The 26,967-nt window shown below is 41.8% G+C and overlaps 2 protein-coding genes across 2 annotated transcripts in view; one reads left to right on the top strand and one right to left on the bottom strand.

Annotated features, from left to right (window-relative positions):
- The window catches only part of LOC309702166 (protein NLRC3-like), a 197,945-nt gene extending 175,071 nt beyond the window's left edge, over positions 1-22,874 (top strand). Inside the window, exons 9-13 of the mRNA XM_082526623.1 lie at positions 612-788; positions 4,490-4,663; positions 10,579-10,752; positions 21,004-21,050; positions 21,199-22,874. Coding sequence (XP_082382749.1) covers positions 612-788; positions 4,490-4,663; positions 10,579-10,752; positions 21,004-21,050; positions 21,199-21,734 — 1,108 coding nt within the window. The 3' untranslated portion in view covers positions 21,735-22,874. The remainder of the gene's footprint in view (positions 1-611; positions 789-4,489; positions 4,664-10,578; positions 10,753-21,003; positions 21,051-21,198) is intronic.
- Positions 1-26,967, bottom strand: part of LOC309702247 (uncharacterized protein) — an 81,291-nt gene that overhangs the window by 39,872 nt on the left and 14,452 nt on the right. The window lies entirely within an intron of this gene.

Genomic DNA, 26,967 nt, shown 5'->3' on the forward strand with positions numbered 1-26,967 from the left:
ACGCAGAATGTGGATCTCCACAAAGACTGTGGAGACCTCGTCCCAGACTCAAAATCAACACTTGTCTGCTCAAAACTTCTCACACGTTCCCGTCACAAGTGTCTTCTAAGTGAAGCTACCAGGTTCAGGTCCAGCTCTGTTTATCTGGAGCTGCAGTAAATGATCCATCCTCACAAAGCAACACAGACACCAGATATGCAAACACAGCATCATACAACACAACCAAGAGATCCAAAGAATTATCTCTGCATTTCTGTGGCTGATGCTGCTGGAACGAAGCTGTTTGAAACCTTGTTGTTCTGCACTTTGGGACCTGAAGAGGAACTTGAACCTCTATGCAGAGGGTTCAACTCTGAGGATTCCTGTTCAGTTTTTTCTCTTTCACACGGCAAAACTTGTACATTTATCATAAAGTTGTCAACTTCAATGTGAAAAATTCATTTTTTTCTCTTGTTTGTTTGAAGCTGCTTCCTGTTGGCTTCAGCTGTTTGGAGTTTCCATTTTCTAAACTTCTACATTCTGAACCTTCTTCAGCTCTGAACAGATGATGAAACACTGAATGATTTCAAGCACTTTGTCTAATAAACTTACATCTTTCATTTTTTATTCAGATTGAAGGACTGTGGTTTGTCAGAGATCAGCTGTGATTATCTGGCAGCAGCACTGAAGTCCAACCCCTCCCATCTGAGAGAGCTGGACCTGAGTAACAATAACAACCTGCAGGATCCAGGAGTGAAGCATCTGTGTGGTTTCCTGGAGAGTCCAGGATGTGGACTTGAAACTCTGGGGTCAGTCAGCATGTTTTAGTTGTGCTGAGATGAATATGATGTGAAAGTTGTGCTGACACTGTGGATCAGTAGGCCCACACACCTCTATACAGGAAGTCTGGTTCTACTCTTTGTAGAACTTCTGATCCCTGATCCACTGAGTCTGACTCAGTAGATAATGCAGAGTTCTGAGCTGATGTGGGTGAGAGGACTCAGGCAGCCTGACAGAGTTGATGTCCAGGTCTTCCCTGCTTGTCCTGATACAAATAAACATGAGTATCAGATCTCATCAGTCACACCTGTTAGTGCAGCTCTACTCTAGATTGTACTGCTTGTTAAACTAGGATGATTTTAGAAGCCTGGACCGCAGACTCCAAGGGAAGATATGACTTGGAAAGACTAAACCAACCTATTAGAGGTGTTTGCACTAACATACAGTGGGGCAAAAAAGTATTTAGTCAGCCACCGATTGTGCAAGTTCCCCCACTTAAAATGATGACAGAGGTCAGTAATTTGCACCAGAGGTACACGTCAACTGTGAGAGACAGAATGTGAAAAAAAATCCATGAATCCACATGGTAGGATTTGTAAAGAATTTATTCGTAAATCAGGGTGGAAAATAAGTATTTGGTCAATAACAAAAATACAACTCAATACTTTGTAACATAACCTTTGTTGGCAATAACAGAGGTCAAACGTTTACTATAGGTCTTTACCAGGTTTGCACACACAGTAGCTGGTATTTTGGCCCATTCCTCCATGCAGATCTTCTCGAGAGCAGTGATGTTTTGGGGCTGTCGCCGAGCAACACGGACTTTCAACTCCCGCCACAGATTTTCTGTGGGGTTGAGGTCTGGAGACTGGCTAGGCCACTTCAGGGCTTTCAAATGCTTCTTACGGAGCCACTCCTTTGTTGCCCGGGCGGTGTGTTTTGGATCATTGTCATGTTGGAAGACCCAGCCTCGTTTCATCTTCAAAGTTCTCACTGATGGAAGGAGGTTTTGGCTCAAAATATCACGATACATGGCCCCATTCATTCTGTCCTTAACACGGATCAGTCGTCCTGTCCCCTTGGCAGAAAAACAGCCCCATAGCATGATGTTTCCACCTCCATGCTTCACAGTAGGTATGGTGTTCTTGGGATGCAACTCAGTATTCTTCTTCCTCCAAACACCACGAGTTGAGTTTATACCAAAAAGTTCTACTTTGGTTTCATCTGACCACATGACATTCTCCCAATCCTCTGCTGTATCATCCATGTGCTCTCTGGCAAACTTCAGACGGGCCTGGACATGCACTGGCTTCAGCAGCGGAACACGTCTGGCACTGCGGGATTTGATTCCCTGCCGTTGTAGTGTGTTACTGATGGTGACCTTTGTTACTTTGGTCCCAGCTCTCTGCAGGTCATTCACCAGGTCCCCCCGTGTGGTTCTGGGATCTTTGCTCACCGTTCTCATGATCATTTTGACCCCACGGGATGAGATCTTGCGTGGAGCCCCAGATCGAGGGAGATTATCAGTGGTCTTGTATGTCTTCCATTTTCTGATGATTGCTCCCACAGTTGGTTTTTTCACACCAAGCTGCTTGCCTATTGTAGATTCACTCTTCCCAGTCTGGTGCAGGTCTACAATACTTTTCCTGGTGTCCTTCGAAAGCTCTTTGGTCTTGGCCATTGCGGAGTTTGGAGTCTGACTGTTTGAGGCTGTGGACAGGTGTCTTTTATACAGATGATGAGTTCAAACAGGTGCCATTCATACAGGTAACGAGTGGGGGACAGAAAAGCTTCTTAGAGAAGACGTTACAGGTCTGTGAGAGCCAGAGATTTTCCTTGTTTGAGGTGACCAAATACTTATTTTCCACCCTGATTTACGAATAAATTCTTTACAAATCCTACCATGTGAATTCATGGATTTTTTTTTCACATTCTGTCTCTCACAGTTGAAGTGTACCTCTGGTGCAAATTACTGACCTCTGTCATCATTTTAAGTGGGGGAACTTGCACAATCGGTGGCTGACTAAATACTTTTTTGCCCCACTGTAGATAAATGCTCAGATTTACACGTTTAGTGTCTCACAAAGGGTTGAAAAGTGAATGTGCACAGAGAGGTTGGTGGTGAGACGGGCACTTCCAGCACTGTAGATGTGTTCCAGCTCAGTGTTCGTGGAAATAATCCGGAGAGCAGGATTCCTTGATGAATGTCACATCTTCTTAAAGTTATAATCCACAGGGAAAACTGTGAAACTGTCGATCTGATATCTACTCAACCAATCAGGTGTTTACATCCCCTTCACTGATCTTCAGCCTCACCTTATCATCACCCCCTCTCTCTCTCTTTTACATCTGAATTATCTTCACTTCACATTTCAGTCAGTTCAGATTTCATTAGCACGTTCACTTTAGCATAATCCATTTTAATCCAAACACCTTTCTCTTTAAACTCTGTTTGTCAGTCACAGTATATCCAGTACAATCCTCTTTTTCACTGCGTCACACACATTCAGAGATCAGAGTGTCCTGTGTGTGCTCTCATTCACTCACACACACTCTTATATGGCTGAAGTCTGTTTGTACACAGGCTAATCTGGGACTCTCCACTATTTGACCCTTGAAATAAAGAAGCTTCTTGGATGAGAGGTGAAAGGTGAAACGTCTTCAAGAAACTTTAAGAAGTCCAGATGCCTTTTTTTCTAAGCTCTTTAGATAACTGCGAACCTTCACAGAAACCTCATCAGTGGGACTCTCAGAGCTACCGGCCCTTTGCTACAATCACAAAGATCTTCATTGAAATCAATGATATCAAAGCTGGAATTATATGAGTCCAAGTCTTCTGCTGATTCAGCATCACATTCATCTTTGGTCCTTGTTCTGCATCCCCACCATGGACTTCATTCCTTTCCAAGCCAGCCTTGAGTGTCCTTTATTCAGCTCATCCTCTGCTTTACTTTTACACCTGATTTTAGCTGCTTTATCTCTCTTTCAACAAGTTTCTGTGCCTCGATCTTTTTCTTCTCTCCCTCATAACAAGACAGCTTCTTCTGACTGAGAACATGTTGGAGTGATTTACTAATCAAGGGCTGATTTTTGGGGAAAATAGTTCCTGTTTTCAAAGTAATCTCCATTTTTCCCAGAAAGAAATGTAAGTAGAAATCGATGATCTAAGTGTGAACACGAGCCTTTAAAAAGGCTCTACTGAGGCTGCTGCCAGTGGTCAAAGCCTCCAACAAAGCTCTGTAAGTACATATGTGATCATAGCTTTAGCTTTTAAATGTTTATTCTAGTTAACATAAATCAGGTGGAACAACTCAAATAAAATATCAAAAATATTAAGTGGTCATCGGTACTCAGTTTGTTCAATACTGAATACAATGGAGCACAAATTGTCCACGTTTCTGAAATATTTCTGGGTGTAACTGTCACCAAAGTGCAATTTAGACCTGGCCTGTGGTTGTTATCTAAGTGATAATCATCAATTCTACTAAAACAAATACAAAATAAAGAAGTTTGACACATTCTGTTGATATCAAAAGCACACTGAACAATTCAGTGTTGTTTTACTGCTGTTCTCTCTTCACTTCTTCTCTGATTCTCTCCACATGTTGCTCTGCATCAGTGCTCAGTTTCCTGACAAAAACAAGATGAAATATTGCTAAATATAATAGTATCTCATTACGCTTCAACATAAGTGTTTTATTTTTGTAATTGTTTATCTGTTATTTTTCAGACTGAGTCACTGTGACCTGTCAGAGAGAAGCTGTGAAGCTCTGGCCTCAGGTCTCAGGTCTCAGACCTCTAATCTGAGACAGCTGGACCTGAGTAACATCAACCTGAAGGATTCAGGCGTGAAGCTTCTGTCTGAAGGACTGAAGAGTCCACACTGTACACTGGAAACTCTCAGGTGAGATCAAGCATTTTTCTTTCATCAACTGACAGAATTAGCAGATTAATAATAAGGCAGTCCTCTAATAAGAGGAGAAGTGGAGGTGTTTTGAAGGGCAACATACTCTTATGTTAACAAGACAGGAAGTAGTTCCTGGGAACTGCTTCCTTTGTTATTGTCTAAGTACACTCAACAAAAATATAAATGCAACACCTTTGTTACTGCTCCCATTCCCCATGGGATGGACGTAGAGACCTAAAATTGAGAGCATACTCACCGGACATGTCACCCATTGAGCATGTTCGGGATGTGCTTGACCGGCGTATACGACAGCGTGTACCAGTTCCCACGAATATCCAACAACCTCGCACAGCCATTGAAGTGGAGTGGACCAACATTCCACAGGCCACAATTGACAATCTGATAGACTCCATGCGACGATGTGTTGCACTGCATGAGGCAAATGGTGGTCACACAAGATACTGACCGGTTCTGGGTCCCAGACCCCCAATAACGCAAAAAACTGCACATTCCAGGGTGGCCTTTTGTTGTGGGCAGTCTGAGGTACACCTGTGCACTACTCATGATGTCAGATCAGCATCCTGATGTGGCACACCTGTGAGGTGGGATGGATTATCTCAATATAGCAGATGTGCCCACTACCACACATTTGGACTGATTTGTGACCACTGTTTGGGAGGGATGGTTATATTGTGTATCTGGAATGAATTTTAGGTCTCTACGTCCATCCCATGGGGAATGGGTGCAGTAACAAAGGTGTTGCGTTTATATTTTTGTTCAGTGTAGAAACATGATGGTGAAACAGTGATGAGTTTGCAGAGGTGGATCCACAGCACACAACACAACAATGCTGTTGCGAGCTGAAAGCAGACTTCTCACAGATTCTGAGACTGCAGGTTTCATCACTGTCCAACCAAAATTCACTGAACCAGCAGTAAATGAACGTCCAAAACTACACTTCATGTTTAAAAAACAGATGATCAGGGGGATTTGTGTTTACATCTTTTTTGTGTGATCTGTTCACCTGCTGTTTCAGCTGTTTGGTGGTTGTTGAGATGGTTTTGTGAACTTTTAGCTGAGATTCTGACGTTTCTGTAGATACCACACATGTCTAATTACTTTGTACAGCATGAATGGCCATAACGAGGTTTTTAACAGTAAGAAAAGTTGTAAAACTTCAGAAAATATAGTTAAAAGTCCAAAACCTTCTACGTCTGGTGGCTTGTGGTAAGGAGCAGATCAAACGAGTAAAGAATTACGTTATAATTATAAATGGCTTCAACAGCACATTCAGGTCTGTGAGACTCATTCAGACACTGAGCCGTGGCTCTGTGCTACATGCACATATTTTTGCATCTCTGCCATTCAGACACACTTTATATATAGTTTATTTTATGTAGTGTTCAATACTGAACTGTACATTTAGTCTTTTTAAAGGCAGCAAGTTTTATTCAGTGTTTTCATAAAAGCCTTATTTTTATCCATTTACTGCTATTAGGAAGAACACGTGAGGTTTAAGACCTGGACCAGTTTGAAACCTTTTGTCCTCCACAATGGAAAATGGGTGGAAATAAAAATGGGTCTCACTTTAGCCAGCTCCTAATTTTATCAGTTCTGCTCTCAGCGTCTCCTGTATATCTCCTGTATAAATGTTGCACTCAGCTTTGTGCTCTCCAATATCACTGAAATGCAGCCAGATGCTGCTCATTTTGCCTTTTCACTCTTTCCTGACACGCTTGCATTTCAGTACAGCTCCCATTTCTCTGTGTACTGGTCTCTACCACTACCCTTGCTGTCTATGGGACATGTCTTCTTTCACATAATGGTATGATCCCAGTCTGTCTCTTAAAGTGTTTGGCCACATGGTTTGCTCATCAGAATAACATCTCAGCCGTGCTCACATTGATTATCAGCAAGCCTGAAAATTCATCAATATTTGACATATGAAATTATGTCAAGGGCTGGATTTGGCCCACGGGCCATATGTTTGACACCCCTGGTTTACACAGTTTGGTATTCAATGTACAAGTGAGTTAGCTCTCAGCTAACTAGCAGACAAGCTAACTGCTGGGACTGCGTCTTTCTAACAAGAGCGTCAGACACTCAGACTGGTTTCCTTTGTGGATGATGATGTGTTCTCACACTGATCCTTCATGCTGATGCTGCCATCCACCCACTGCTCCTGGATTCCTCATCATCATCTCCATCAGCCCTCACAATACTCCACCTTCATCAGCTTCATGTTCAGCAGCCTGGATGGACAGTAATTCTTTCCATGGGTTATGGTGGGACATTGAGAGCTGAAGTCAAACAGCAGTGAGAATGAAAGACTGATTCATTTCTATTTAGTCTTGTGATGTGCAGCTTTGTTCAGAGCATTAAGGCCCAGCAAAGATCACTGAGGTCATAGAGTCCTGATGAAACCTGTGTGCTTATAGAAACTGAGACCAGATGAACCAGAATAGAAGGACATTAAAATGAAGTGTCAGCTACACAAAGGCAAAGCTATTCAGTTGTTGCTGTGAGTTATTTAAATGGAGGATGGAGTCAGACTTTAAGCTGCTGGACTCAGTCACTATATCCTGTTGTCCTCATAGAACCTGGACACACAGACTCACCTGTGACACAGTGACACACAGTGTGGGCTACACACACATTAGAAAGTGGATCAGTCACACTTGTGCAATCATTTGTTGTGCTGGGAAACCATGAACACTTTGAATCACATTAATGGCTTTGTTACAGCAACATTCAATCATGAGTTCAAAAGTAGTGCATTGTGTACTTATTTTAATAGTACTGCAGTATGAGAAGTGCAACATTCAGTGTGCAGAAACAGATCAGGTGCTTTCTAACAGCAGTGTTCCCTTTAACACAGCAGCAGTTCAAATATTTCTGTCAGTCTGAGCTGAAACATGAATCTAATCAAATATCAAATCAAAGTTCTTTGCCTCTGCCAGGACGTTAACATTTGATCTAGTTTTTTACAAAGTTCCCTCAGCGTCCAGAGCCACCAACATACCTTTGATCAACAGCAAGTGAACATTTATAAATGTGTGTTTGCAGAACAGGAAGCAGCAGAACTATTGTTCTGTTATCAGGCAGCAGCACAAACGCTCATCAGCTCATTTACTGTGCAGGACTTTGAGTGTGTGAAGTGTGTGTTTGTGCTGGATTTCCTTTGGAGAATCTCAGTCAGAAACCAGACAAAGAAAAACTCTTTCAACAGTCCAGGTTGAGTTGACAACATGAACTGCATTTATCTTCCTCTGACTGACATGTTCTTCCTCCTCTGCACCGAGCCAGCTGCTAAGACTCACAAGCTCATTGACATTTTCTGATGATAAAGAAACTCTCTTCTTCTGCACAATATGAGCAGCAACAGAGAAGAAGCTTTCACAGGTACAGATGTTGCAGCTGTGGCCAAGTACATGTGCTGCATGTTGGAGCAGCACTCTAATGGACAGGCCTCTGTACTGATGGTGGGCTCTGCTCTGTATCCACCACACTGTTCTCAGCTGAGTCTTCCTCCTGTTCACACTCTGATGAAGCACCAACAGGGCCAACTTCTTCTCTGGTGGCTCGGATGTTGTTGCTTCCACAGGTGTCCCTCCAACAACCCTCTGTTCCTGCAGTAAGTTCAGTAAGATCTGGGTAAACACTTGAGCTCCTTGAATCTGGCTCCAGCAGCAGTTTTCACATATACAATGTTGGCATTTTGCTTGCGTGTCTCAAGGTCTGTTCTGAATGTAGACTTGAATTTGACCACGTAGGCGGGGTCATCATCTGAGCTCTCCATCACCTGAGAGAGATGACAAAACACAGAATCACAGAGCATGAAACCAACGTTTCTCCTCCCAGAAGTTCAGTCACAGACCTGCAACAGAAACAAGAAGATTCAAATGACGCAGAGCTTTCATTTACTTATATCCACAAACATGTCCTCTACATATTCATGCTGTATTTACACACACATACAGAGGCTGTTTGTCTCTCACACACCGACAGGACACTGAGAAATACATCATGTTAAAAATACCTGCAGGCTTCCAGCTGTGCGCTTTGTCCCTGTTAGCTGTGATCGCCATGGCAACCTTGGTGTTGTGCCGATGCAGGGACGTGTTCAAAGGCAGACGTCTGGCAGCAGCATCATATTTGATGCACTATCTGTACTGAGTGTGCTGACTGTATTTCAAATGTCCCACTGCTGTGCAACATGAATCACATGTTCTGCACGTTTCTGTAACTCCCAGGTAACCATGGTTACACAGCCACGCCCAGTAGTCTCCAGAGAGACCAACAGCTGGTTCATGTTGTAACGCCGTGGCTTTCGTAGTCTCTCCTTTTTCTACAGCTCATGTGTTCTTCTTGTGATGCTGCGTCTTGAGGCTCATACATGCCGTCATTTGTTGATCCTAAGAACGTTCCTCAGACCGACTTCTTCAACAACAGATAACTTTAGTTGTATCAACACTGCCTCCTGGAACAGTTTAAAATGAACATGTCAAAGATCTGTACCTGTCTCCATGTTTCTGTCCCCGCCCCTTTCTTTCTGTCCTGGGTCATGTGAGCGCTGCAGTAGTATTAGGCCCACCCTCAATGCTCCCATTGGCTGAGACGCATAATGACGCCCATCTCAAGCCAGCACTGATCAACATCCCTCCTGTGACCCATGGCTTTTATATTCAGAGCCAGTGAGCACTTTCACAATAATCATGATTTTAAAAACTGTGATTAAAATAATTGCTGACGTTAATCAGTTAATGAGTTAACGAGATAATAACAGGTTAAGTTGCCCTAATAATTAGACTTTGGTGACAAACTGATGTGATCTCCATGTTTCCTTTGTTGGACTGTGGGCGAGTGTCAGAACTGAATGTACTGAGTAACATGTAGAGTTTAAACATGTGTCAGTTCCAGTTTTAGAGCTCTAAAGTGCAGCTATCATGTTAGGAATATGTGAGGAATAGACAGGAACACTGAGCACACTGAGGTCAAATCTTTATTTTACCACTCGCTGCATTCTTGATGTTCATGAATTCAGCAGCTTCATGATTGTCTGCAGCATTAATCTCATATTTCCATTAAAAGTGTTGAATTTGACTGTTTGATGTTCTTTATGATCTCTGGCACCAGTTCATCTGTAGGCTGAGCTCAGTCCATCCATTTAGTGAAATGATGTTTAAAGGTCTCCTTGTTCTGTGAGCGTGCACAGATCCTGAAGCAGAAAGCCTGGGTTACAGAGAAATGATCATCACTGTGATGATGCTCATCATCTCTGACTGGGATTTGAGGTTTTGTCAAAGCAGCAAAGAAAGCCTGGCTATGTTGGACTGGGTGTGGCAGCAGCTCCCAGTTTGAGTTCAGGAGACAGACACCCTCTCTACTTTGAAGATCAGCTTCAAACTTTCCTTTTTGATAAAGCTTATAGTTCGAGCTGGATCAGGTGACCCTGAACCATCCCTTAGTTATGCTGCTATAGGCTCAGGCTGTTGGTGGACTTCCCATGATGCTCTGCTTTCTTCTCCCCTCTTTTCACTCCTGATGCTTTTATATGTCACTACTGCATGTCCTTAACTTTTGTCTCTCTGTTTTGTTCTTGTCTCTCTGAGCTCATCTCTTCTCTTTCCCCTCACCCTGCAACCAGTCATGGTAGATGCTCCTCCTGGAGCCTGTTTTCACTGGGAGGATCTTTGTATCAGAGGGAGTTCTTCTTCCCACCATCACCAAGTGCTGCTCACAGTGGAGGCGGTTACCTTACACTGTTAAACAGCTTCAGATGACTGTTGTTGTCTGTTGGGTATTGTCACTTATAAATAAAGTTACAATGGATGGATGTAAATGGATAGATGTTATTGTGACAAAGAGAAAACAACTGTTGACAGATAGATTGTTGTTTTGTGTGTCTGCAGTCTGTCAGGCTGTCTGATCACAGAGGAAGGCTGTACTTCTCTGGCCTCAGCTCTGAGCTCCAACCCCTCCCATCTGAGACAGCTGGACCTGAGCTACAATCATCCAGGTGATTCAGGAATGAAGCTGCTCTCGGCTGGACTGAAGGATCCAGGCTGGAGACTGGACACTCTCAGGTATGGAGAGAAAATCTGATAGAGGAGGAAGAGCTGGAAACATTTCCTGTGTCTTTCACTCACTTCCTGTTTGTTTCGGGCAGATGACACATGAACAATCACACATGCAGGAATATTTTCAGGGTCAGACACACTAGTCTAGCTGGATAGTTCATGGATATTTATGTAGGGGTCTCCAAGGAGTCTGTTTGCGGGAACATTTAGGTCACAGGTGTACCTGATATAGATACCAGTGTACCTAATAAAGTGTCAGCTAACATTTGGAAATGGAAGCTTAAATAATGACAAACTGTACATTCACAGCTGAATTCACAATAAATTTGTTCTCAAGTGCACATTTTTCTGTTATTGTTCTCAAACAACAGAATGAGATTGAAATATTGATTCTAACAGGGCCCATAAACAGCACTAGCTTATCAGAGTTTCCATCATGGTCACACAAATCCTTAGCAGAGAAAAGTGGCCTACTTAGCAATAGCTGCTCAAGTTGTATAAAGAAAGGGAAAACAGTATTAGCATTAGCTGCTAATGGCAGCTTACTTAGCATAAACTCTTTACATCTTTATAATGCAAGGGAAAGGAGTCACTCATGGAAGCCTATTTAGCATTAACGTCTCACATCATTATAACACAAGAGAAAAGGGTATTAGCGTTAGCTACTAATGCTTATTCACCTCAAATTAGCTTTAGCTGCTAATGGTAGCCTACTTAACATTAACTCCTCACTAATATAATGCTAATTCACATCAAATTAGCATTAGCTGCTCATATTGTTATAAGGAAAGGTTTTCCACAATAAAGGCATGGTTAAAAAAGGGAGGAAGGAAGCAGTTGCGACCCTCAGTATGTCTTGAAGATGATCATCCGTAAGTCTGGACCTGTACTTGGACTTATTGAAGTTCAAAGTGGAGAAGAGCTTTTGGCACAAGTATGTGCTACCAAAAAGGCACATGGTCCGCTTGAACATTCGGGAAAGCCGAGGGAAACTAGGGCTCAATTCTCTCAAAAATTGTCCAAGCTTGTCTGCTTTTCCACTCACCTCCCTGAACTTTGCTTTGAGTTCAGAGTTGCACTGCAGCTCAATGAGCTCCATTTGAAGCACAGAAGGGGCATCTTGCACATCAAAGGAGAAGGGGTCCGCAAAAATGTGAAAGGTGGCTCTGTGTGTCTTGAAGTCAGCAAATCTGTGATCAAATTCCTCCTGTAGCCTCAAATTGACATCAACATACTCGTCAGCACTGAATGGTGTGCCTGCAGCCACGAGTGCCTTGCATGCTGGGAAATGGCAAAGGTTTGTCTGAGAGAGCTGAGCTTTCCAGAGCGCCAGTTTTGTGGAGAATGCTCTCACGTTGTCATAGGCAGCACTGACAAGTTGCCCCTGGCCTTGTAACGTCTTGTTTTTGATTGATTGATTGATTGAATCTTTATTTTGAACATGTTGAAAAAGTATAAAAAAAAAATAGAATTAAAAGAGACAAATGAACAAAGCAAACAAAAGGAAAACGAGCAACCACAACTCCAAATAACGTCCATGTTCAAAAAGGAGCAGGAAGAAGCATAAGCTTATTTAATCCCACCCCTTTTCCACTATCTAGTATCAATAGACTACAGAAATACCTCCTTGTAATTACATTATATGTTATGTGTAATTTTTTTTTTAAATATATACACATATATGTTTCTATCTATCCATACCTACGTATATACACACATACGCACATATACACATTTTCAATAACCCCATTAACACCTGAAGGATACACAACCTACAATTTTATATATATTTAATATATATATTTAATATATATATATATATTTAATATATATATATATACACACATACATACACACACATACACATATATATATATATATATATATATATATATATATATACATACATATACACATATATACATACATACATACATACATACATACATACATACATACATATACATACATATACACATACATATATACCCATACCAACAAACCCGTGCATGCGCACACACATGAAAATATTAGACAAGAACACCCTATCAAATCTCTACCTTTTCCCTGTACCCTGTAAAAACCATATCCTTAAACCGCTTTTTAAACTGCGCCATGCTTGGACATTGCTTCATATCTTTACTTAGTCTGTTCCACAGCTTCACTCCACACACAGAGATGCAAAAACTTTTTAATGTTGTACGGATACGAGGATGTTTTAAATTTAATTCCCCCCTCAAATTGTATCCCCGTTCCCTTTTAGAAAACATTTTTAGAATATTGTCAGGAAGCAGGTTATTTATTGCTTTATATATAATTTGTGCTGTGAGAAAATGAACCAGATCTGTGAATTTTAGAATTTTTGATTTTAAGAATAGTGGATTTGTATGATCTCTGTAACCAGTTTTATGGATTATCCTTATGGCCCTTTTTTGTAATATAAAGATTGATGATAGCGAACATTTGTAAGTATTGCCCCAAACCTCTGCACAGTAATTCAAATACGGTGCAATCAGGGAACAATAGAGAATGTGGAGTGATTTGTGGTCCAGAATGTGTTTTACTTTACTCAAGATTGAGACACTTCTTGAAATTTTGTTATGTATATGATTTATATGAGACTTCCAGTTTAATTTATCATCTATAATCACACCAAGAAACTTATGTTCAAGTACTCTTTCAATTTCCACACCATCTACATGAATCTGCACTTGTGCATTTCTAAGGGAATTCCCAAATAAGATAATTTTAGTTTTACTTAGATTTAGCGATAGTTTGTTCCTGTTAAACCATTTTTTAATTTTGCACATTTCTGAAGTAATTGTATCCAGCAGCTCCTTTAGATTCCCCCCAGAACAAAAAATATTTGTGTCATCTGCAAATAATACTAATTTTAATATATCAGATGCCTTACAAATATCATTTATATAAATAATAAATAATTTTGGACCCAGTACAGAGCCTTGTGGAACACCACAAGCAATGTCCAAGCATGATGAGGAATGGACACCCAGCTTCACAAATTGTTTCCGGTCACTTAAATAATTTTTCACCCATTGCAGTACAACCCCCCTAATCCCATACCGTTCCAGTTTATTAATTAATATGTCATGATTGATTGTGTCGAATGCTTTCTTGAGATCCAGAAATACTCCAGCTGCATACTGTTTCTGATCTATAGCATTCGTAATCTCCTCAATTGATTCGATTAATGTTCAGTACATTAAGCTCATGTGTCATATCAACAAGAAAAGCTAAGTCCATGAGCCATTTGGGATCAGTTAGCACAGGAACACTAACTCCATCCTTCTCCATGAAGGCTTCACTTCTGCTCTCAACTCAAAAAGTCTCTTTAATACATTTCCCCTGCTGAGCCAACGTACCTCAGTGAAGTCGAGCACATCCCCATATTCTGACTCCATTTCCTCTAAAAAAGCACAGAACCTTCGGTGCTTTAAGCCCCTGGATCTGATTTGGTTGATGCATTTCACAACAATAGACATCACATTGTCAAACTTCAGGCATTTGCTGCAAAGGACCTGCTGATGGATGATGCAGTGCAGAGCAATGGCCTCCTCCACGCCTTCCTCTTCCAGTTTGTTTTGTGCCACCAGTCCATGTTTCCTCCCTGTCATTGATGGCGCTCCATCTGTTGTTATTCCAACAAACCTCTTCCATGGCAAACCAACATTCTCAATGGCATCACACAGCTTGTAAATATCTGCTGAGCGGTGGTCTGGCCATGCATTGGAATTACTGTGAGCAGCTCCTCCATCACTTCAAAACTGTCATCAACACCACGGACATACATTGGGAGCTGGGCAGTGTCGGTGATGTCTGTGGTCTCATCAAGAGCGACTGAGTATACACTGAAACATTTGGCTTTCTCACACAGTTGGTCATAAATGTCACTTGACAGGTCAGAAATGCGATCTGCTGCGGTGTTGGCAGAAAGGCTGATGTTGCTAAACTGACCTTTCTTTCCCGGACAGACTATATTTGCAGCCTGCAATATGCACTTTTAGACAAATGCACCTTCTGTGAATGGCTTCCCTGCTTTAGCAATCATCTCACTAACCACGTGGCTCCGACTGCTGCATTATTCTCTTTGGTTGCTTTCTTGGAGAAATCTTGCTGCCTCAGTAGATCTGTTTTAAGACTGGCAACCCGGTTCGCTCTCTCGTCTCCCTGGTATTCTGCATCCACCTCACCATGTCTAGTTGTGTAATGACGTTTCAAATTGTATTCCTTGTGCAGCGCAACTTTCTCTGTGCAAATAAGACAGGTCGGGGTGCCCCTGTGCTCAACAAAGAAATATTGCATTTCCCACTTTTCCTGAAATTGTCGGTGCTCATCAGCAACCTTTCTCTTCACCGCAGGCTTTGAAAAAGACATGTTTGGGGCTATGTGACATTTATAATTCTACTTGGTGTCACTGTCGCATTGAAGTTTCAATCAAGCGTTTAGCCGACGGACGGGGAACGTCTCAACGCGTAGAGAACGTCATTTCTGCTTCTTTTTCTTGCAACCGTAGCACGGCGATCGGCAGATAAAAAGCCGGTAGCAGTCTCCTTTGTTTTTACGCTCGATGTTCATGTCTTTCATGACGACACGAACACCGTGGCGTTTGCAGATGGTAGAAAGTGCAGGGATAGCGAGCGCAAAAAAGGCGACTGCTCACGGCGCCGGGCTGTTGTTACAGGAGAAAGAAGCGGAAATGACACCGTGACATATAACAAATAACATCAGCTGTTTCTGATGTTAGTTGTTTTGACTGCTTTTACATTATATTGAAATATATGTAATGTTCATGTTTGCTGCAATGCAAACACAGTGATGCAAATAAAAACATCGAGCCACAAATTACGGTGCGACCCTATAATTAGTCCGGGTTACCAGGGACTGTTGTTGCCGATGAACAGGTGTCGCTATGTGACTGCAGACTAAATTGGGCTGCATTGAGTTCATGACTTTTCTTTTATCCCGCCGCCTACGCATCACTGTGAGAGTTAATATGAGATCTCTCTCTGTGGAAAAATAACTTTAAATCCCACTGACGTGTGTATAAATCTATATACGTATAATGTCCCGCTGGGCAGCAACTTAAAAAAACAACTTTTTTTGAAGTGTTGTGAACGCAGCGCGCTGGGGCGAATGTCGGCGTTTGCCCAATAGAAAGGAGGAAGCCAGCCAGGCACAGGAAAGAAAGAAACACTCCAGGGCAACGCTGCTGGAACTTTGACTCATTGAGAAATGTTTCCCTGCTTGCATCAAGCCCGGCTGGTGTCCCCTGAGATCCATATCCCACCCTGATTGGTGGGTTAATTCAGCTCCGCCCACAACACTGTAAAGTGTCATACATTATCAAATGTGGGGTTCTTTTGATTTGGAAGGGAAAATAAGCGCAGACAGAGTCCCCAGATGTGTCCAAAAAGTGATTTATTATACACACACAGATAGTACAGTGTGGGAAGCCGGCTTTACTAAATGATAAATGATACATGATAATATTGATGATAAACTGATGCAGACTACTGAAGTAATAATGAAATAATGACAGTGCATGTAAATGATAACACAGTGACATTAAAATAACATTCCCTGTCCTAACACAAACTAACATTACATTTTCATATTAAGGTGGGGCCAAAAACTATCGTCCTGCGGGCCACAATTGGCCCGACGGACCACGAGTTTGAGACCCCTGGTGTATGAGGACACCTACTGTATTTTCACAACCATAAGGCGCACTTAAAAGTCTTAGATTTTCTTCAAAAAGTACGGCGCGCCCTATAGCGCAGTGCGCCCTGTGTGTTGTAAGGAGGACGTAGTAGAGAACACCATGAGAACGCTAAAGGGTGAAGTGTGTGCGTTGACTTTATTGCACATACCTGTATAAAAGAACAGGTATGTGCGTTATGCAGGACATCGTTGTTTTAACAACCCTGAAAATGGCAAAGAGACACGCTTACGAAGCACAGTTTAAACTGAAGGCCATCAGCTACACGGAGGAACATGGAAATCAAGCAGCGGCGAGAGAATTTAAGATTAATGAATCGATGGTTCGCAACTGGAGGAAGCTGGAAAACAAGCTCCGGCAGGTCAAGAAGACGCAGCTGAGTTTCCGCGGACATAAGGCGATCATTGAGCAAAGAACGAGCGGGAGAAGCGTTTCGACGGTCACCATTCGGCTAAAAGCAGTTTCACTTTCACTTTTTATGAAACGGTGCCATTTTTCCATCCGGACCAGGACTACGGTAGCGCAGCAACTTCCAGCAGATTATAAGGAAAAGCTGGCCATCTTCCGCTCCTACTGCAGCAAACACATCGGCGACAAACACATCCAGCGATGGATGACCGATGGAGACCACAGTTTCACCAAGAGTGGAAGGCAGCGCCGGGCGAGTTACGCCACAATTTGCCAATGGATTGTAGATGCTTGGGCTAACATGGCTGCTGGCACTGTTGTTCGAGCTTTCGCAAAAGCCGGCATCATTTCCGAGGAGCCGCACGGCACGGAAAGTGACTCTGACGGTGAAGAAAGTGAACCTGGCATGTTTGATGGAGATTTAGCGCAGCTGTTCAATTCAGACACAGAGGATGAGGACTTCGATGGGTTTGATTGATGATAAAAATGTGAGTACCAAACTTTGTTTTGCGCCTGCTTTATTTTTAAATACGCACACTTGTATGCTTGTGTGTTGTTGATGATGACGATTACTGGTAATAAAAATGTGAGTAAGGTACCGAACTCAGGTTTGCTCCCGCTTTATTTTTAAATACGCATACGGTACTTGTATGCGCCCTATGATCCAGTGCGCCTTATGTGTGTGTGTGTTAAATACAGTAATGGCACACATAACTGAGACTGCGCCTTTTAGCACAGTGCGTCTTATGGTCGTGAAAATACGGTACTCTGTGTCTGGTTAAGTATAAGAGCCCTTTGTTAGGGGGACCGCTGGACTCTTTGCACCAGCTTTGGGGTCACAGGGTCACATCTGGAACACACACACACACACATTGTCAACAAATACGATAAGTGTGCTGGCTATTTCCGAGACACATTTAGATGCTGCCTTTGAGAATAATGAATTTGAAATAAACGGTTATAAGTTGTATAGGAAGGACAGGAACAGATTTGGAGGGGGCGTAGGCCTATACATTAATGATAATATGGCAAGCAAACTACGTACAGACTTAATGTTTAACGACCTGGAAATTGTGTGGGTTCAGTTACACCCGCTCTATGGCAGGCCTGTATTAGCAGGTTGCTGCTATAGACCCCCAATTAGTAATATGTTGTATGTAAAACGAATCTGTGAAATGCTGGAAAGAGTAACGGAGGAAAACAAAGACATGTTCTTATTAGGAGACTTTAATATTAATTGGTCAGCTCCTTCTTGTCCTTTAAGGAAAAAGATAAGGTCATCAGTGTCGGCTTGTTGCCTGTCTCAGATGATCACCATTCCCACCCGGGTCACGGTCAACGCAGGAGGTCATAGGTCATCATCATGTATTGATTATATATATACAAATGTTCCTGAGCATTGCTCTAATATTGTTTCTATTCCAGTTGGTTATAGTGACCATAATCTTGTAGGTTTGACCAAGAAAATGAAACCACTGAAAACTGCACAAAAGATTATTTTTCATAGATCATACAAAAATTTCAATGCAGATAAGTATATTAATGACGTAAAAGAAATTCACTGGACTGACATCTGCCTCGAGAGTGACCCTGATATGGCATTATCTATGTTTATTGAAAACTTTTGCTACCTGGCTGACAAACATGCCCCCTTAAAAAGATTTACTGTTAAAAAGAACTACGCACCTTAATTAGATAATGAACTTAAGGTTGCAATGTCAGAAAGGGATATAGCAAAAGCACATAAGTCTATCAGTCCACAAGAGTGGGCAAGATATCGCGAGTTAAGAAATCAAGTAACTAAATTGAATAGGCGCAAGAAGAAAGAATATTATCAACTTAAGCTCAAAGAGGCCAATAAGGACAGCAAAAAGGTGTGGAAAGTTTTAAATAATATAATGGGTAGAGATCTTGCTCCAGTGATGTCTCACATCTACACGGGTGGTACGTTTATAAGTAAAGCTAAGGACATAGCCAAGTATTTTGCGAATTATTACAGCAATAAAATAACAAATTTAAAATCTAATATGAGCAAAGGCGATCCCACCTTATCACGTCGTCTTATACAGGATTTTATCATGAATAATAAGCTATGCCAATTTAAGTTTGAGGCAGTGAATGTGGAGATGGTAGAGCGCTTATTGATATCACTTCCTGACGATACATCCTCCGGCTCTGATAACATAGACAGTAAACTGCTCAAAGTTGCAGCCAAGTTTGTGTCCCTTCCTATATGTCACATATTTAATAAATCTTTGGCATGCAGCTTATTTCCATTGCAGTGGAAAGAATCGAAAATAATTCCCATTCCTAAAAACAAGAATGACATTTTTAATGGTGTCAATAGCAGACCTATTAGTCTGCTACCCGTTTTAAGTAAAATTATGGAGAGGATCGTCTACGAACAAATTCAACATTACCTAACAGAAAATCAGTTACTCACTCAGTTTCAACATGCCTACAAACCTGGTTATTCCACCAGTTCAGCTCTCATTCACATGACAGATAACTGGTACAAATATCTAGATAATGGGAATTTGGCCGGGGTGGTATTTTTGGATTTTAGTGCTGCATTTGATTTGATAAATCATGATCTTTTGATAGATAAACTAAAATGTTATGGATTTTCACCAGCTGCTTTGTGCTGGATGGAAAGTTATCTGTCTGGAAGAAGGCAAAAGGTTTATTATAATGGTTATTTCTCGGAGGGCTGTGAAATGAACTGTGGTCTACCCCAAGGCAGCTGCCTTGGTCCACTTCTCTACTCAGTCTTTACAAATGATTTGCCGTATGTCCTCGATAAATATCATCTTGTAATGTATGCTGACGATTCCACCATGTTTTATTCAGCCAGTAGCCACTCTGAATTGACAAGCGTGTTACAACTAGATTTGCTGAATGTGTTTGATTGGATAAGTAAAAACAACATGATTTTAAACGTGTCTAAATCCAAATCCATGTTAATAGGAAGTAGAGTACGCTTAGTCAACAGCCCACAACTAAATCTTTCCATAGCTGGATCGGTATTAGAACAGGTCACCCAGATTAAATTACTTGGTGTTACCATAAACCACCACCTTTCATGGTCTCAGCACATCAACTCTGTTATTAAGAAAATGGGACAGGGCATAGCTATAGCTAGGAAATGCTCTTTTTACATCACTTCTTCAATTATGAAAGATGTCATTAATGCACTAGTATTATCTCATCTAGAGTACTGCTCAATCATTTGGTCAGCAGCTAATAAGACAGATCTGAACAGACTTCAGTTAGTCCAAAATAGGGCGGCCAGATTAGTGTTAAGGTGTTCATACTATACAAGTATTGATAAAATGCACGATAAACTTTCTTGGCTTTCTGTACAAGCTAAATTATACTATGGCTTACTTGTATTTTTAAAGAAAGCAATTCTGTTAAACACACCACACTTTTTTTATGATCAGTTGCAGTATCCAGATGAAATACATAATCATGCTACACGATTCTCAACTAACCACAATTTAGTAATTCCTCGTGTTAAAAGTAACTTTTTGAAAAACTCTGTTATATTTAGAGCATCTTTTCAGTGGAATAAGTTGCCTTATGCAATTAGAGAATTGGCTTCTATTCATAATTTTAACAATCACCTAAAAGCCTATTTAGGCAATTTTTAATGTATTTGTAAAAATTGTAGAGGGTAATGTCACTTGTAATGGAAATTGTGTATTTTGTTTGAGTGTTTTGTTTTGGTTTTTTTGCTTTTTTATATAATTTTTAATATTCACATGTTTACATTTTCAGAATTGTAAAACCTTATTGTGGATCTAGGAGCCAAATTATGTGGACAATTTGCATCCAACTCATTGTGTAACATTTTATTTGGTGGTATTTGATGGTTTGGGCCCCAGGAAGACTAGCAACCACTGTTGTGGAAGCTAATGGGGTTCCTTATAAATAAGCACTTTGGCTCAACCTGTTTTTAAATGTGCTGATAAATAAATGTAGATTTCTTTGAATAAAACAGTGGAGCCGAGCTTTGAGCTCAGTGTGTAACAGTGTGTGTGTGAGAGCCATGTAATGTCCATGTGTGCATGCTGACTGTGCTGCTCTGACCCCCCTCCTCCTTTCAGGGTGGAGCCTGCTGGAGTCCGATGGTTGAGACCAGGTCTGAGGAAGTGTAAGTGTGTTTTTAATGGGATTCATGAAAACAAAGCAGCACACATTCAACCATCTTCATCATGTCAGGAGTCATCATCAAAGTGTCAATCAATGAACAGATGATGGATCAATAACTGCAGCTGGATTGTGTTTGTTCTCTCCATCAGATTCCTGTCAACTCACAATCGACACAAACACAGTGAACACAAAGCTCCAACTGTCTGACAACAACAGGAAGGTGACACATGTGGAGGAGGTTCAGTCATATCCTGATCATCCAGACAGATTTGATGTTTATCCTCAGCTGCTGTGTAGAAATGGTCTGACTGGTCGCTGTTACTGGGAGGTCGAGTGCAGAGGAGACGTTGAGATATCAGTGAGTTACAGAAGCATCAGAAGGAAAGGAGACAGTGATGACTGTGAGTTTGGATACAATGATCAGTCCTGGAGTCTGGTCTGCTCTGATGATGGTCCTGATTCTGTCTGGCACAATAACAGTGGAACATCCATCTCCTCCTCCTCCTCCTCCTCCTCTGTCTCTAACAGAGCAGCAGTGTATGTGGACTGTCCTGCTGGCACTCTGTCCTTCTACAGAGTCTCCTCTGACACTCTGATCCACCTCCACACCTTCAACACCACATTCACTCAAACTCTTTATCCTGGGTTTTTGTTCTATCCTGGTGGCTCAGTGTCCCTGTGCTGAGTGGAGTGTAAAGAGTGTCTCCTGTTACAGAAACACTCTGACTGTTGAACAGATAGTTCAGTCTGTACATGTCTGTCTCTTTCACTCACAAACACGTTTTCAGATTCATGGATTCAATCAGTTGATGTTTGAAACTCTTCTAAATGATTCCTTGTAAACTTCTTCAGTCACAAACAAACAGGAAGTGATGTCACATGTGTTCCTGTCCACACAGCAGAATGAGTCTATTGCTGACAGTGATGTACAAACAGAGTGAGCATTTCTGAGGCCCAAAATAAACTGAGTAGTTCACTGAATGAACAATGGACTGTGAGCTCAGTTCCTTCATCATTAGTATGGATTATATATGTATATGTATTATATTAGTATCATATATATCAGGTGCTGCTGCTTTCAGTCATTGTGCAAATGTGCTGTTTGTAAGCTTGTAAAGCTGCAGTCAGCTGAGACTGAAGAAGTCACCTGATCAGTGAGCAAACGTTTCTGAAAACGTCCAGATGAACAGAATCAACCTTTTGGGATCAGCCAGCAATGCAGCATCATTGTTGTTCAGCTTCAGAGGTTTGCAGGAATGAACTGATGACCAGAAACAGCTGCAAAGTCCAAGAAAATACCAGCTGGAGTTCAGCTGCATTTGAAGAAGTCAAAGAAAAGTAAGGATGGCAAAGGGCGACGTTTTCTTCCAAAGAGCTGCAAACATGGTCGACGCCTCATTAGAAGAATCATCTGGACATTTGTGAGGAACTCTAACCAAGAAAGCAACGTCACACAGATCCAACAGACAGTTTCCATGACTGCAAGTGTTGAGTGGAAAAATGCTACATTGCATTATTGCATCCTCTCACCACAGGAGGCGCTGTTGGCACCACTGATTGCTGATCAGCTGTTCTCTGATGATCTGATTGATACTGTGAATAACGGGACTCACTGAACTCTGTGACACAGTGAAGATTACAGAGTTTAACTTCACCCTTTAAGACTGACCACAGAACCAAGTCTGCCAGAGCTTTTGTTATATTTTTACATGCTGTGGAGCCATTTGTGGGAGCATTTCAAGTTGCTATACATCAATACAACTGTTATAGCCCTAATTTTAATAATATGTATGCATTAAGTCCATAGTAACTACATAAACTGCAAAAAAAACCTCTGCTCATCCATCTCTGTGTGTATGAGGATACATTTGGTTCATAATACACAGAAAAATCAGAGTTATTACCTGTAATAAATGTGAAAGATTCCTGCAGTGATAACCAGGCAGGACTGAAACACATCCAAGCTGTCACCACGGTAACAGCACCGCCCATCCACAGGTGAGGGGAGGAGCAAAAAGAGGGACTTTGACCATTTTATACTAAAAACACTCAACTAATGTTTCTAATATGAAACAAATAAGCCCACATTAATGTGAGCGTTTATTAAATAATAATAATGATGATTTCCTCCTGATCTCATTTCCACAGCAGAGAAAACTGTGGTGTATATTGAGGTGGAGGGTGTGGTCTGTGGCTCAGGTGTAGAGTGAGGGTGGGGTGCACCACAGCAGCATGCTGGGACTGCTGAGGGTGGAGGAGGGAGTGATGATGACATCAGAGCTGCAGCACAGAGACCAGTGAACACACAGTCTGTTCATCTTTGCATAGATACAATATACAGCACAATATTGAATGACAGACACGCTGTGGGAGCTTCCACAGATACACTGACGTCAGCATCCAGAGTCCTCCTGCTGCTCCCCCCTCAGAGCCCCGTGATCAGCACCAACACATTCAGTTAGATGACAGAGTCCAGCTGCAGCTAGAATCAGCTCCCCTCTGTGAACAACAGCACAGCGTCAGTGTTTCACACTCAGTGAAAGGAGGAAACAGCAGAAGAACACCATGTGTGCTACGTTTCCCAGGACACACTACAAACTGCACAAATACAGAGCAGCACGTGGAAGGACCTGGAGCTGCATTTACAGAGCTGCAGACAGCGTGATGTCCTGTATGGACAGGTGGAAGGAAGCAAGTCCTCAGCTGGAACACTCGTGTTTGTCCACAGACAGGAAACACAGCAGGAAACTTCCTCACAGAAGTGCAGCTCATGGATAACACACTTCCTGTCAGTCAGAATGAGGCTGCAGCCAAACACAGAAAGGTGTTTTTGTCCAGATGAGCCCAGAGAAGAAACACGAGTGTTCACAGACATCAGAAGCTCAGAGAGGTGAAACATGAGGTTGGAGTCCTCGTCAGCATCCAGAAGAGCTGCTGTGAAACCCTGAGTACTCATGACAGACTCTGATGGCACAAACACATCATGATTCAAACAGAAAGACAAACATGGAGCTCCTGATCCTCCTGCATGAGAACAAGCTGACATGAGCGCTGTGTCTGAGAGTGTCTCCCTGTCACAGTGACAATAACACAGCTGCTGCTCACAGTCATTAAACTGACCTGAGGTCAGCTGTGCTCCTTACATATGAACCATGTGACCTCACATCAGTGCTGTGGATGACTGTAGTCATAGAAGAGTAGAGCTGTAGCAGGTGGTGTGAGGAGGAGGTGGTGTATTCTAGTTAACGCAGTACTGAAACACTCCAGCAGAGGGCGCTGTTAAGTCCTTATTGTAACACAGTTACTGTGTGCAGTTAGACTTCATACATAATCTGCACTTATTTCCATCAGACATGCTGTCAGTAAATGATTGGTTTCTATTGATTCTACTTCCTGTTGACTCGTTTGATGACAGTGAAACAATCACAGCTGATTGTGTGATGATGTAAACTGTCACTGTTACATTCAGTGTGTGTGACATAATGTTAGTGCAGGCTGATAACAGCCTGGTTCTGTTAGAAACACATGAACGTGTCCATAGATCAGTGTGTGTTTAACATGAGAGCTTCAGCCCTGCTGATGTGTTAAATAAAGACATGCAGGAAAACTGATGAGACTCTGAAATAACTCTTTATATTTATAATGTAACTCTGCATCAAAAGAACAACAAAGGATCCCAGACAGGTTTCTGTGAACAAAGACCATTCTGATGTTTCTGTGTTTCTAACACTTTGACATTATTAGTAAACAGACTGCAGTGAGCAGCATTTATAAAGAGCTTCTATATAAAGATATGACAGCTGTTTGACAAGTTTATCACTCTGTGTTTGGACCTGATCAGTCCAGCTGTTTACTTGAAACATGTTCATTTACCTGTTCTGTTATATTCATCTTCTTGTCTCTGTTGAAAACACATTTTAATGTCCCTCAGATTTTTCTCCCAGATGAATAAATATAAAAATGACACAAACTGACTGCAGCTACTTTTTGTCCTTTCTGTCAAAAACCTTCATGTGACTCATGAGAGACACGTTTCAGCTGTTTGTGACAGATCAGAGGCCAACAAGTCATTTATAACACTTTCCATCATTGTTTAAAGTTCTCAGTGTTTCTGTGTTGCTGCGTATAGGATCTCCCAGCATCATCACTGTGCTGTCCAATCATTGTGTGCGAGGTTACCCTTATAGTGCGATGTGTGTTTGCACAAAGAGAAGCATGTGTGTCAAATATAAATAAGCACAGAACAGAAACAGCTGCTCGTTTCTTCTGTTTAGAGTCAAGTTAGTGTTTTGTGTCTTTGTTTGAGGCCTGATGTCGAGCAGAGGTGTGTGTAACTGCACTGGTCTGTTATATGTGTGAAGTGTGTGCTTCTCTTCAGCATCATCTTTGTCACTGCTGATTCCTTTGTGTCATCATGTGTTGAGAAGAGAGAACAGTTATAACGGAGGAGCAAAAGGAAGCCCTGAAATCTGCATCAACAAGGAAGTGTTGGCTCACCAGTGATCCCAGCAGAGCCACTGGTTTGGCTCCAGTTGTTCTAGATTCAATGATGTTGTTGCTACAGATACATGTCAGCATCTTTATTGTAGTAAAGTCTTGTAATGTGAAGATAGAAACAAGGCAGCAAACAGCTCCATGATCTGATCTTAATGATGTTGTTTTTATTCCTGTCTGTCAGAACTGGATTGGAAACTATCAAAGGTCTAAAAACAGCCTCGACCCTCCCACAGAGCAAACTTTACACACGTCATCTTTCAGCTACAATCTTTGTTGCAGGGATCTTCTGCCAAACAAGGCTGAGAGAAGATTTCTTACAGCTGTCATGTTGATGCTGTTTCAGTCTTTGGGCAAACACACTCATATATTAGGGCTGATATCAGGGCTGCACAAGTTCTTTGTGTTTGTGATCATGAATAATAGAAGTGTGGAAGGCAAACATGTTATTGTTGGATGAAACTTCATGAATCCTTTGTAGATTTGAGCTGTTGGAGCCTTTCTTTTCTCTTCAGGTGTACAGATGCTGAGGAGGCAGGTGAAGCAGGTGGAGCTGTTGTGATGCTGGCAGAGGGTGTGTCTTAGTAACTCTGTGAGGCAGAACTGGATCCAACATTGTGGATGTGTTGATGTTGGAGCCATTAAGAGTCTCTGGCCACACTGTAGGATTTCCCTTTGATCCACTGTGGGGGCATTTTGGAGTCTGTCAGTGAAACTCTTCATGTTTGTGTTTGACTCCAGTTTATAGAAACAGAGAAATGTGTCATGCTTTTGTTCGGCCTCCACAAATACACACATTTGTTCATTGGTTGGACTTTTTGGAAGGAGACACATTGAAAACCATGTTAATAAGATCTTGTTGTTTCCTGTGGATCCGACACAGAGAGTGGACTTCAGACAGAAAGCGTGGAAGAGATTTTAGAGGCCGTGTGTGGCAACAGGAAGTTTCTGTGTGTTTGCTGATCTTACATGTGGAAAACAACACGTGATGTTTGTGAAGTTCTACAATGATCATTGTTCTCACAGCATTTTGAGTGGGAACAGTTCAAACTGGGAGTAGTGGGAGTTATTTACTGATTGAAACAAGCTGAATGTTTCTGTGACGATGAAGATCAGCAGCTCAGCTGATCAATGAACTGACATCTATCAGTCGTTTCATGAGATGAAGTCATCAGCAGACATTTGTTCTGACTGTGTGATGAATGTCAGAACGTCAGGGCTCTGCTTTAGTCACTGCTTGATGATCATTGGCTCATTGTTGAATCCAGGGCCCAGTCTGACCTCTGACCTTTGCTGCAGGTCTTCTGTGTTATCTCCACTTTCATGTCTGATCTTCTGCTGTATCGTCCAAAATAAACATCTGGATCATTTCCAACACTTCAGCAGATCTTTAGTTTGGGCAGTGCAGCACAGAATAACACATA

The sequence above is a fragment of the Aulonocara stuartgranti genome (assembly GCF_965226115.1).
Source record: "Aulonocara stuartgranti genome assembly, chromosome: 3".
Lineage (NCBI taxonomy): Eukaryota > Metazoa > Chordata > Actinopteri > Cichliformes > Cichlidae > Aulonocara > Aulonocara stuartgranti.